Source organism: Camelus dromedarius, chromosome 12 (genome assembly GCF_036321535.1).
Source record: "Camelus dromedarius isolate mCamDro1 chromosome 12, mCamDro1.pat, whole genome shotgun sequence".
Lineage (NCBI taxonomy): Eukaryota > Metazoa > Chordata > Mammalia > Artiodactyla > Camelidae > Camelus > Camelus dromedarius.
The window spans coordinates 55,620,810-55,634,333 of NC_087447.1; the positions used below are offsets into that span (position 1 = coordinate 55,620,810).

The 13,524-nt window shown below is 39.9% G+C and overlaps 1 protein-coding gene across 2 annotated transcripts in view; it reads right to left on the bottom strand.

The window, feature by feature from the left end:
* The window catches only part of PRCP (prolylcarboxypeptidase), a 59,480-nt gene extending 45,998 nt beyond the window's left edge, over positions 1 to 13,482 (bottom strand). The window contains exons 1-2 of one of the 2 annotated variants that reach the window (XM_010990189.3): positions 13,464 to 13,482; positions 12,153 to 12,335 (exon numbers count right to left, since the gene is read on the bottom strand). In XM_010990189.3, coding sequence (XP_010988491.1) covers positions 12,153 to 12,320 — 168 coding nt within the window. In that variant the 5' untranslated portion in view covers positions 12,321 to 12,335; positions 13,464 to 13,482. Of the gene's footprint in view, positions 1 to 12,152; positions 13,425 to 13,463 lie in introns of those variants that run through there. The other variant, XM_010990199.3, reaches the window with a different exon arrangement.
* Between the last annotated feature and the right edge of the window lie 42 nt (positions 13,483 to 13,524).

The window sequence follows — 13,524 nt, forward strand, 5'->3', positions numbered from 1 at the left end:
AATGCAATGACAGTGCAATATACTTTAGTACACATTCATTGCTGTGTAAACTATGTAGCTCTGAGGAAAACTACATATTGCCAGCAATAAAATATGGTTGCTGTGGATACTTTATTTCTAAAGAAATTTAAAATAATCTGTGATATCTACTTCATCACTTCATATGCTAAGGATTATAAATCCATATCTCAAGGAACTACTTATTTCCTCTTTGGTGGCAGAACAATGGTTCAAACAGCCAGACTTCTAATAAACGTGGTTTAAAGAGATTAGCTTAAATTTTCAGGCTAATGTGAATAAATTAATTTATATCCTTTAAAACAATAATACTTTATTAAATAAACAGAAGAATGGTACTATTATTCCAAACGTCATGTTTAAAGATGAGACCAATATCGAGGCTTTTAAAGAAAACAAAATTCATATGCAGAGTTAACAGGACTTGACTCCCTAATCCAGGGACTGGTAGACTTTCAAAAGCAGAGTACCAAACAGTGATCTCAGTTCTTTGGAGTTATTGGGAGGACAGGGTACCTGCAAGGACCTCTGCAAGTAGAGTGGAAGATGAAGATATGGCAGGGACTAGTCCATGCAGCATAGATTAGAGACCTTTACATAAACTCTTATTAACTTATTCCAAGCCAAATTTTATACAGAGACTGCTGGGAAAGCTTAAAATGAAGGATTCGCTAATGGAATTAGGGTAAATTGCATCAAGCAACAAGCTTAAGGGGACAAAGTACTACAGTAGTGACCTCATTCCTATATTCCTTTGGAGACTGCCCTTTTGTAATCATCAGTGGAGGTCTCTTAACATCCTTTAGAATGTATAAAGCCACCCCCAAAATATCCCATAGTACATTTCATCTTAGGTTTCACAGTCCCTTTCTGATGCTAACATAGTTCCCATTCCTTTAAATTCTTCTTTCCATAACACAAAGCCAAAGTTAGAAAGAAAGAAAGTTCCGTATTGTAAATACCTCCATTATGATTTTTTTTACTCTCCAAAATTACCCAACTTTGTGTTAGAAAGAGAATTGAAATGCCTCTTCTCAACTTTATTACTAATATGGATTTCCTTACTAAATGTGACTTCCACAACCATATCTAAATCAAGACATGAGTTACAAAATCTTCCATTCATTTCAGAATCACAGCTAGTACAGAGGCAACATGGAACAAGGGCTCTGATGACAACAAAGCTCAGTTTAAATCCTGCTGCTGTCATTTATCAGCTATGTGATCACAAATATATTACTTCATCTCTGAGCCCTTTATTCCTCTATAAAATAGATATAGTACTTCTGTGCAGGGTTAAGTATATAAGAGCATGTACACAATACCCATCACAAGATAAATGTGTCATACTCTGGTGAAGAGAGTAGTGCTCTGCCCCAATTCAACACCAAGTTATGTTCTTAAAGTCAGTGAAAGCTTCAAAGAAGAAATACCCACACCATGAGTGTGTAAGTGGAAACAGTGACAACACTGACTTCAGTGTTGATGGCCCAACTCCTGCTTTATCATCTCTGCCCCCTTGTCGCAGCCTTAAGGGGCCTCCTTTTAGTTCCTCCAACATGGTCTGCTCTTTTCTAACTTAGCGTCTTATATGTGATACACCCTCTACCTGGAGAGAAATCTTGATCACCCCTCCCTTCTCCTGGCCAATTCCTACTCAGCTTCTTGCTTCTGCTATAACACCATTGCTGACTAGAGGAATCCCTAATACCCAAGATGTAGGACCCCACTGTAGATCCCACAACAAACTACTTCCTTAAAACACATGTCACACTTGTAATTACTTGTCACTATCTTCTTTCCCACCAAACTGTAAGCTTCATGAGGTCTGTCTTTGCCCTCCCCATATCCCCAGCTACTGACACAATGTCTGGCACCTAGGAAGAGTTTGATAAATATTTGCTGAATGAATATATAACCGTGCTGCTTTACTATATAAATGTTAGATATCATATCTGCTATAACAGTGATACTTCATACATATAAATTGTATCATATAACCAAATTGCAAGGCTGCTCAGGGAAAGTTCCTAAAAAAATGTGACTTTAATAAATTTGCCTTTTCCTAACCCCATGTGGGCAGCCCTCACAATATGAACGGCCAGAACAAGAACATCACGAGCTGCCAGAGACACGCAGCTGCTTCTCTCTAGTCACCACACTGCAGGGCAACTTGGAACTACCTGACTCATATAATAGATAGTAAGGATTTACAAATACACATAGTTAATTAGCCTCTGTTAGCAAATGAAAAGTACTGCCTTGACTTTAGCTCTCTAATAAAATAAACATGGGCGTACACACTCACCACAGAAGTAGCTTTTAAGGAGATATTTTTACTGATATGTTCTTTCTTCACCCTTCCCATAGCCCTCACCCAAACACAAAACAGAAAGAAAAAAATGGAGACTGCTCCCAGATCATAAAAATAAGAGGATAAGAACAAGTAGGCCTGTATTTATTTGCCTGGCTTCCTACCTTGTTCCCCCAAAACATGTTAGACAGTTGGAAATCAAGTTTCCATACCCTTCCCTTCCCTATACACACACATCCCTACTTCAATGTAGGGAAACAGGAAAAGGGAAGCAGGGAGACACAAATTCAAAAAACACTTGTGAAGATGATACTCTAAGAAAAACAATGTAATGTGCAGTATGCTATGAAGGGGTCTGGTTACTTACAAGACAGGTTTCCTGTTTTAAAGGGGGAATAAAACAAGAGCACAAAAAGATTTTAACACAAGGCTAGAGTAAGACACATAGCAAGAGAGAAGTACAAAGAAAGATCTGACCAATCACTCACTTTCTGGGAGATTAAGAAATGGCTCCTGGAGGAGGCACTGTCTGAGACGGGGCTTGAAAAAATGGAAGGGGTTGCTTAAGGAGGGAAGGGCCAGGGGAGAGGCATTTCAGGCAAAGGGAACAACAATGTGTGCTAAAGCATAGAAACAGGAAAGGAATGGGCATGTGTGGAGAACAGATTAGCAGACTAGAAAGGTGGGTTGGAGTCAAAGGGTGGAAAGCTGTGAACACTACAGGATTTTATTCCCTAATAAAGCAAACAATAAGGAATCACTGCAGGTCCTGAGCAGAAGAGTTGTTTGACTGGAGGAGAGGTAATTAATGTGGCCCATAGGGACTGTAGTGGAGGAGGAACTGCAGGTTGCAAGGAGGACGAGTTAAAAGACTCTTTCAGTACAGGAAGGCAGTAACAGGAGCCACAGCAAAGTATGAGGGCCATATATGTGAAAATAACAAACACACTCTGTGAATGGAATCAACCCAAATTTTACAAAGAGTGCAGGAGAAGGAAGAGCCAAAAGTAACTGACATTTCAAGCTTTAGGGCCTTTATACTTTCTGCTCCCTCTCTGACCCAGGGTCCCTACCTCAGAGAAACCTTCCTGAGATAAGACATTCCTATCTGCTATACCCTATATTTACACATACATATCACCTTGCATATTTCCTTCAAGGCATCATTATAATCTATAATTATCTTATTTATTTAATGTTTATTTGCTTATTATCTACTTATTTCCTAACCAGAAAATAAGCTCCACATGAGCAGTCCAGCTGTTGTCTTTTTCTACAAAAAAGTATAAAGAATAAAATGAAATATCACACATACCTTTCCACCATTATTAATATTTCAGTATAGTATCTTCTACTCTTTCTCCACACAGCTATAAACATATTTTTAAACATATTTGACCCTCTCAACTAGTAGTTAATCTTTCTCTCAAATCTCTTCCACTACCGGGCCTGGAGGTGGAACAGGTATTCTCACTGTTCCTAGTTTTCCCTCCCTCTTCCCCATTCCACTGCCTTTAATATTACGATGTCAAATTATACTACCCCACTACCCTTCTTACTACAATCCCCTACTGACCCGTGGTTCACTTTCCCTCAGCCTTGAAGATTTAAGCTCCTTGTTCACTGTTACTCCAACATAACTCCTTTCAAAACTCTTAGTGATTTCAATATCCTGACCCTGTAGTTCCTGTTGCTTCTCTTTTCCAATAACCTTTTCCTTCACCTACCTTGGTCACTAACCCACGGTCAAACCCTGGATCTTGTTGCTCCCAGTTCCTACCATACCCTCAATTTCAAGCATTCTACTTCCTCTTATCTTTCCAGCTCATTCCCTCTTCTACTATGATTCTCCAAATATGTCAACCTCTTATTATCCCCCTTTTCACTGTCCCTTACCCACCTCGCTACCTGGTTTAAATTCCAAGGTCCATGAGTATAATCACTCCCTTGCATACACCACTCAGCACTCGCTCGCTCTCTCTCGCTCACTCTCTCTCTCTCTCACTTTTACTCATTTGGCAAAAGGGCAATCCTGGTTGAAAAGAACTCTCCGCCAATTCCACACCCAGAGCCAAGAAACTGAATGTAGCTAGAGAAACATACAGCCATGTCATATGCTTGTACTAACTTGCATGGGACTTCATAACTGCCCTGCAATCAAACTCTATTTCCCTAGTCCCTTTGTTTTCCTCCTCTTTTAAGAGGAGAGTATCTACATTCTCTCTCCTCTTCACTGTCCTCATCCCCTACTTGGGCACATCCCTTCAGATGCTGGCCTCCTTCCTGTTGTTCCCACCAGGCACATACCTACCTTACGGTTTTTGTACTTGCTCTTCTCACTGCCTTGAATGTTCTTCCCCCACTGGCCAAAATAGTGCTTAGCACATAGTAGGCACTTAATAAAAACTGAGTGAATTAATTTGGAAACACAATGTTCATTCAATTTTCTGTTTTGATTTTTTCACATCATTAATTCATGAATATTTCTCCATGTTGTCAGATATACTTCAAGGCCATCATTTCCAACATTTTTAACAGCTAATAATATTCCACTTAATGCATACACCACAAATCACTTACAATGATGTACAATAATGTATTTACAATGAAAAACCAGGATATTTACAAGTTGGATATTTTGGATGTTTCCTCCCTTGATCTTTTTGAACCCTGGTAGTTTCACATCTAAAAATGAAGATAATATTTACCTCATAGGATTGTTGTAAGGTCTGAACGTGGAATATAAATAGATACAGAGATATCAGTTTTGTTACTACTGCTTACAGCACAGAGGCATCATGGTGTCAACCGAATGAGAGATCATAGATTTTGGAAGCAACAAATTATAATATAATTCATAATATTGTCCATTAATACCTTGATCAAGACATTTAGCCTGTGTCAATCTTAATTAAACCATCTATTTTTAAAAGTGATTGTAATAATTAAAAATAGATATGTAAAAGAGTTTAGCATAATATCTGGCCCAGATAAGATAATCAATAAATTTCATTGCTCTCTGCTCATAAACAATAACTAGGACTTTCCTTAAATTGTGAACCAGAAGAAAAAGATTTTATATATTCCCGAATAAAATAAATATTATCAATGCACAATTTTCTTTTTTTGATGAACAATTAACTTGTACTTACAAAGCACACATAAGACTTTTTATATGGATCTCTTTATCAATTTTGCTTCTTTTATTTTAAAAAAGATAAGCAGAACAATTATTTTTAATTACTGAATGACAATATGAATAAATAAATTCCCTTTTTATTATGTGCTTCAATGTGTACATATAAATATGCCTCACTTTAGGGATTTTTTTTAAACAGTCTGTTGAGTTATATAAATGCCAAGACATTACCAATTTATCAGTGCCTTTCCATATTTTTCAGATACAAGTTTAAGTGTGTGCTATTGGAATGGTCAACAAACATAATGTGAAGTCCCTCAGGATGTAATCATCTCTGTCTTCCCAGGACCTAGCCCAGTGCCTGACATACAGAAGGAATTGGATGAACACTGAGTAAGTGGGTGGGTGGATGGGTAAGTGATTGACTGACTATGGTAGTCACTAGTGCTGTCTCTACTTTCAGGTACTCCAAAGTTAATACTTTTTGTCTCCCCACCCTGTCTTTAGATAAAACAATGTAACCTCTTCTGGCTAATGAGTTATGAAAGGAGGTGACCTGTCATTTCCAGGTTGGAGCATTTACATGCTGGCACAAGTCCTTCTGTGTTCTTTCTCCACTGCTACAGTGTTCATGAAAGCATAAATTGAGAGGAAGCCCCATCAGTCCTGTGGTCTCTAAGTGAATGTAACAAGCAGAACCCTCTGCTTACCTCAATGGAAATATACTGTATGAGTCATAAATTTTTGTTGGGTTAAATCACTGAAATTTTGGAGTTTTGTTACTGCAGCACAACCTAGCCTATCCTGCTTAGTACAACAAGCAAGGTAATGACATTCATTTTAGAACTAGAAACTCATGAGTTTATTTTTAAAAAAACAGAATGTACAAATAAGCAATTTATCTTGAATGTGTAAGTTAACGTCTCTGTTTGATAGTTCTCTCACCTATAAAGTTGGACAATAATAGCATCTATCTCATAGCAAGGCTATAGGAATTAAATAGGTGAATGTCTATTAAGTATTTAGCAGAATACCAAGGGCATATAAAGCTTCCAATAAATGGTAGCAGATTATTATGATGATTATTATTATTGCATTAGACACGCAAAATTTCAATTTACCCTCCTACCTCTTATTCCATATTCATTTCAATTTATAGCAAAATTTTTCCATTCTAAAAATCTTTATTAAGAAATACTATGTAGAGGGCACCATGCAGAGCACTGGGAATGGAAACAAGACATATCATCAGTGATTCTTTTTACCTATGATTCTTCTTTCCTCTCCAATCCACCCACAACCAAGCAGACTTTAAAATCATAAACATAAATATAATGCTCTATTGTTATAAATATTGTGTCAGTTTGAGAGCTAATTTTTATTTATAAAACATTTTACATGATTTGAGTCTGCATGTTATTCAAAGTTGAGATGGAAAATTTGTTTAGGTCTGATTTACCAAAGGCAATTAGTGGTAGGACAAAAAAGAGAACCTGTGCTCACATCCACACTACTCCTGATATAGTGTCCTATGGACAGGAGACATTCATGAACAGAATCACAGATGCATCAGAGATCTGCAGATCTTATCTTCTTATCTCACATATTGACACTGAGATCTAGAGTGAAGCAACTTGCCCAGGGTAGTAATACATTAGTGGCAGGGCTGATACTAGCACCCAAACTTTGAAAATATTGTGTTTTAAGTGCCTAAAGCACAAAGTTCCTGCAATATGCTGACAAAGGGATATAAACATGACAGTACAAAATCTCAATTTAATTTTTGCTAGAATTACATTTTAGTATTAACCAGTAAAATATTCAAAATTCAGCTATCAGAAAGACAGTGTTCGATTTAGTATTATTATCAAGAAGCAAAAATCTAAAAGGATACATTTATTATCATATATTTTCTCCTCCACAATTTACCAAAACTCAAAATAGCATAGAAAAAAAAGAAAGCTTCATATGCCTTTCTTTATGTATCAGTCTTATATGAAAGAAAATGGTTTCAAGTGATGAAAAAACTTAATTTCTATGCCTTATTTATAAGTGTATTACATTACATCCCACTGATAAAAAGACACATATGTACTATGCTGTACTATGCATGTAACAGAACAGAATTCACAAAGATTTTCATATTTTCCAGAATAACTAATTTAGGTATAGTAAGGAATGACTTAAATATTTTATTCTGAGTGGAAAGGATATAAGTTAAAATCATATACATTAAGAAACTGTAAGATAAAAGTAACATTCACCATTTACTGAGTGTTTACCAAGTGATATAAACTATGCTAAATAAGCACTTTACACACACCAGCTCATTTCACAAGTCTGTGAAATGAGTAGTATAATTATCCTTATTTTGCTGATCATAAAAATGGAAGCTCAGAGTAACTTGCCTGAAGTTACTCAGGTAGTGTTAGAGATAGAATTCATTCTCAAACCTGTACAGTATTCAAGCTCTATCAAGTTTCTAACCCTCTATAATTTAGATCAAGGTCAATTCCTCCTATGTAAGGGGTGGACTACATGACCCCTTTTGCTCACAGAATTATCATGAGCAAAAACAAAAACCAGTTCAGAATTTACATAATATTTGTGACAGTATACTCTCAGCCTAAGGGGAAGGCCACCAAATAGTGAACCAATAAGAAGACAATGAGAAGAAAGAAAAAATAAAGAGTAAGAGGAGGAGAAAAAGCAATAGGTCCTTCTCCAAGGGGCCCAACACAGCTCCATTTTACTAGACATCAGGGCCACTGTGACAAGAAAGGGAAACCCAGAACAGGAATTGAAAGCAGAACTGTAAGGGATGTACATAAATGAAATAGCTTAGCCCACAGTAATGGTCTCACAGCAGACAAGGAAGGAGCTGTGGGAAAGCCCTGCAGGAGTCAGTGGCCATGAGCTCAATGCTGGGCCAGGAAGCAGAGTTCTCACATAAACACTGTCAATAGTTAAGTAAAAATAGTCAAGTATAGATGACTGACCACTAGGTTACTGGAAGAAGTGTTACCACAACTGTTATGCATTTGGATCAATCTGAAATGTACAGCACTATGAAGAGTGTGGTTTTAAGATGGAGTAGGGGAGGAACCAGCATTTACTGTACTAAGTTCCTTAATTTCCTAACGTCCCAGGCATTGTGCATGTGGTTTCCTATATTACCATATTTAACCTTCACAACAACCTTGGTAGATGGAATGGTTAATTTTACATGTCAACTCAGCTTCACCATGGTGCCCAGATATTTGGTCAAACATTCTAGATGTTTCTGTGAAGATGTCTTTTGGATGGGATTAACAATTAAATCAGTGGACTCTGAGTAAAGCAGCTTTACTCTCCATCCAGTGAAGTGAAGGCCTAAAGAGCACAAAAAATAACCTTTCCTGAGCAAGAAGGAATGCAAGCAGACTGCTTTTGGACTCAGACTGCAACTCTTTCCTGGGTCTCCAGCCCACCGGCCAAACCTGCAGGTTTTGGACTTAACAAAGCTTCAGCATTATGAGTTAATTTCTTAAAATAAACCAGTCTCTCTCTCTCTTTCTGGAGAAAGGGATATATACACGGAGAGAGAGACACACACATCCTATTGGTTCTGTTTCTCTAGAGAACTCTGAGTAATACAATAGATACTGCTTTCTGTTTTCACCACTGAGGAAAATAACAGCCTGAAAGGACTCATTCTCTTTCCCCACTACACCACACAGTAGAATGCCTTCAGGACTCACATTCTAGTCTGAGGGGCTAGGGCAGGAGTCGGAGGGTAATGAGGAGCAGGGAAACCTCATAACCACAAGTCATGCATCCCAAGGAGCCCTTTACAACATTGGCATCACACCATATACAACACAGAGCCTTGATGCGCCCATGTGATGAACTATCCTTTGTCCAGTGTCTGGATTCAGTTATTCTGGATAAAAGGAATCAAATATTCCTTCTAAGTCGACAACATTTGAAGACTTTGAAAGAAGAGGAAATATAAGTGGTAAAGAAGAGAAGGAAAGATAAAAAAGAAAAAGAAAAAATGATTTGTGTCAATTATATAATGGTAGACTTTGCTTTGTTTGGGCTTTCTTTGGATAGTAGTCCATTCACTCCCTCAACAAATATTTATTTTGAATTTTATGTTTTTATGGGCTCTTGTGGGTACTGGATAGTGCTATCAAGCTAAGGAGACACATGTGACATAGTTAATGTGAAAAAAGACCAATTAAAGTCAAGAAGATTTCACACAAGGAGTGACATTTCAGCTGGGATAGAGGTATGAGTTTAACTAGTGGAAAAGAGGGATGGTTTTCCAGGCAGAATTTCTGATACAGTAAACTTCAACTGAGTCTATTTTCTATGTTGCTAGACGTGTATGTGGGGAGGAGAGGGGTGTAGGCAGAGGTCTAAGGCAGCTGAAGACCAGCTGGGGTTATGTGATGAGGAACAACACCAAAGACTTTAACCTTTATTCTGCAAGTAATCAGAGTTGTAAAAGATTCCTAAGCAGAGGAGGAGCAGGACCATGGGCTAAGCCTTTTTACCAAGACCATCCATGGAGCTTAAGTGCATACAAGGACAGCTGGGAATAGCTTGGTCAGGTGATCAGATATAACTACATATAAAGAAATCACTGTAAAGTTTGATGAAAATTAAACCTTGAATAAAAACTAAGCCTTAGTTACAATAATAATGTTCATTATTAAAAGGCATAAAAGTATTTAATGTGCTCTAACTAAAAAAAATTAAAGTTGAATTTACACATACTTTTTAGTCCCAACTAAAAACCTATGGTCTAGAAAAATTGGAAATTACTATAAAGCCATTACTATGCAACAAATATATATGTGAAAGTTTTTCTCAAAAAAATAAATTAAAATGAAAAAATGAAATAAAACTCAACAGGAGTTGATATATAGAAAACTATTATTATGGTAATAAATATTTTGTGGAATCTGTGTCCTTAAACATGAACTAAATATAAGCCAGAGGGCAAAAGGTGGCTGAGTAAGGCCAACCTAATCTTGCAAATCACCAAAAATGGAAAAAGAACTGGCCCTAACTTATATTTCTAAAGAGCGAAGTGGTAAAGAAAGGACTCTACAATGAAGGAAAATAAATTAGGACTTAAGAGATCATTCAGTCTCTTTCACCCTTTCATTTCCCCCCTTTCTGCTGATAGTTCTCTTTCATCATTCCTAAAGGGATTTTAGAGATCCTCATTCCAATAGTTCCTCGTCAACTGAACTTTAGTTACAGAACTCTGCAAAATCCCAGTATATGAATCAGATAAAAGCATAAAGTTCAGGCTGAAAGAGATCAGGGAGAGAGGGGTTACTGGGGCACGCTAACTTAGCTTCCACTTAAGTCTTCACCGTTCCTCTGAGACAGCTCCCCAAAGACCCCTAAATTTTCCTCAATAAAATGTGAAACACACTGGTCCTTGTCCAAATCTCTCAATTTACCAGTAAGGAAACTGTAGCCTAAAGAGTTGCCTGAGAAAAAGACCCATTTCCTAGTACCCCTGCCAGAATTAGAAGGCTTTCTCTTCTTTATAATCTCTAATTTAAATTTCTGGGTTAAAAATCATTTCTTATAAATTATTCTACAAGTTCATGCCATCTTTCTATCTCAAATTCCTATTCAAAATTCACATAGGTCAGTAACTATGAATTTAATATAAGTGGATACTTGAGTCCAGATACTCTGCTACGACATGTCATCTACCCTCATTTAACCATCACCAAATCCCCAGATCATCAAGAAATTGGGCTTACAAAGGTACTGTAACCTTCCTAAGGTCACGGAGCTAGCAGCTTGGAATTCTGGTCTATTTGATTCCTAATGCCCAACCTCAGACTCTTGCACTTCTATTCTAGCCTTTCCCAAATCTTTGCCTATCTTTTCAGAGGCTCCCAGAAATGCAGAACTGTAAGGGATTCTGTCATTTCACACAGGATGTACTTCTTCATCCAGGCTTCTCAAGGAATTCCTACCTCACGCTTCAGCCAACTTCAGCATCATGCCTACTTTAAACCTCTAAACTCAGGTTTCAGAGATGCTCACCCTACTCCGCTTCTCAAATCATGAGACTACAACTTCCTTTACAAGCATGAGCTACGTATACGTTCAGTTTCATGGTGAACAGGGAATGTTAAAACTCTTAATAAAAGGGCTACAAAACCAACTCTGAGTTGAGCATGAGATGATAGGCTGGCATTTTAGACTGGATAAACATTAGATACTATCTAATAAGGTACTGGAAATTTGAAGCTGGGAGCTGCTTTGGGACAAAGGATGGTCACGGAGAAGTAGGGACCAGAGATGGCATTAAATAATTTGAATTTGATGGGAGGTCAAGGGAATTTAAGTTAGGGCATCCTCTGGGAGCAAAAGGAGTTGAAGTGACTGTTGTGGCCAATTACAGAATAGTGTGTGGAGCCAGTACTGATATTAAATTGTTGGTAATGGGAGGAAAGAGTTTTAAACAGACTGTGACTTGGGGCCACCGTCTATAAAATGTGAGTCTAGGACTTGTCCGATCGTTGGACAAGTCCTAGGCATTAGGGGTCTGAAATTCCAGGTGAGCTCCAGCGCCTGGGGTCCCGTCGGTTGGGTGAGGACCACAAAGCCCCAATCCTCGCCCCGCTCCAGCCTACACACCCCGAAACCCTTCCGCCTTACCTTCTGTTGGATGTAGTGAATCGAGTACTCCAGGGCCACAGTGGGGCGGTATTTGAAGCTGGTGGACATGTGCAGGCTGCTGAGGGCCCTCAGGGCCGGCGGTACCGGGGTGGCGGCCCCGGGTGTCAGGAAAACCAAGAGCAGGAGCAGGAGGGAGCGACGTCCCATGGCTCAGGCTGGCGGCTGCAGCGCGAGTACGAGGGAGACCGGCAGATGCGCGCAGCCGGGTCCAGCCCGCAGCTCCGCCCGCCGCAGACAGGCTCCTCCTCCCCCGGGAAACGCTAAGACACCCCGCCCCTCAGCAACGCCGCTCAACCCAGGGTCACCCCAGCCACAAGGCCCCGTCCCCGTACCAGAGTGTACCACCCCTTCTTTAGAGTCCACCTTTACTTTGGTCACACTCTAAGTCTGCCTTTATCATTCCAGGGCCCCTCCTACCTGACCGCCGAAACCCATCCTTGACTATATCCCCTCCCAAACCCAGCTTCCCGCCTCATCACCCTATGTCCTCGCCTTTCTAGTCACCTCCAAACCCTGTCCTGTCCGCGTCATTTCGATTGCCACATCCCTTGCCCTCCGCAAATACCATATAATGTTAATAATTGTGGTACCATAACAATTTATTAATCATTCACAGCAGGTCACTATAGCACACACTTCACCTCAGTAACCACCCCACCAACGCTGTTCGTCGTGTATGGTTGTTATCCCATTTATAGCTGAGGTAACTGAGGCTCAGAGAGGTGCCCACACTTGCACTGGGTCTCTCGGATACCATGCAGTGGAGCACGCTTCGCAAACCACTCGGTCTGGCTCCTTTGCACCCCACCTCCATGACGTCAGCCTAGCGACCTCCTACGATACTCTGTCCGTGAGTCACCCCAAACCTCAGTGTGACCCACGCAGTCCGTCACTCAACGGAAGTCGCCCGAGAATCCCACTAAGTCCCAGTCCCTTCTTCAGATTAAGGCCCCTTCTCCCGGCAGCAGGTAGCCCGCTTCAGGCCCCGCCTTCCCTTTTTCCCCCGGCCCCCGGCAGTGCCATCCCGCACCGGCGGAGCTCCCTCCATCTTCACGGCTCCGCCCACCCCGATCAGTCAGCTTCCACCTCTCCTTCCAGTCAGCCGGCTGACCCGTCTGAGGGGCACCCCCGCCCGCTCCCAGCCCTTCCTGGGGACCCTAAACCCAGCTCAGCGCTGCCCTAAAACGAACTTTACAGACTGTACTACTGCTTCACCACTCGGGAAAGAACCCTCGTCAAACCCTGTCTCTACCCCAAGTTTGACGAAAATGGTCGTTCCCAAATGCTCACAGGTTGTTGTGCTGAATCGCCACCCTCGACGGTGCCTTCTTCTGATTGGCTCTGAGGAAGG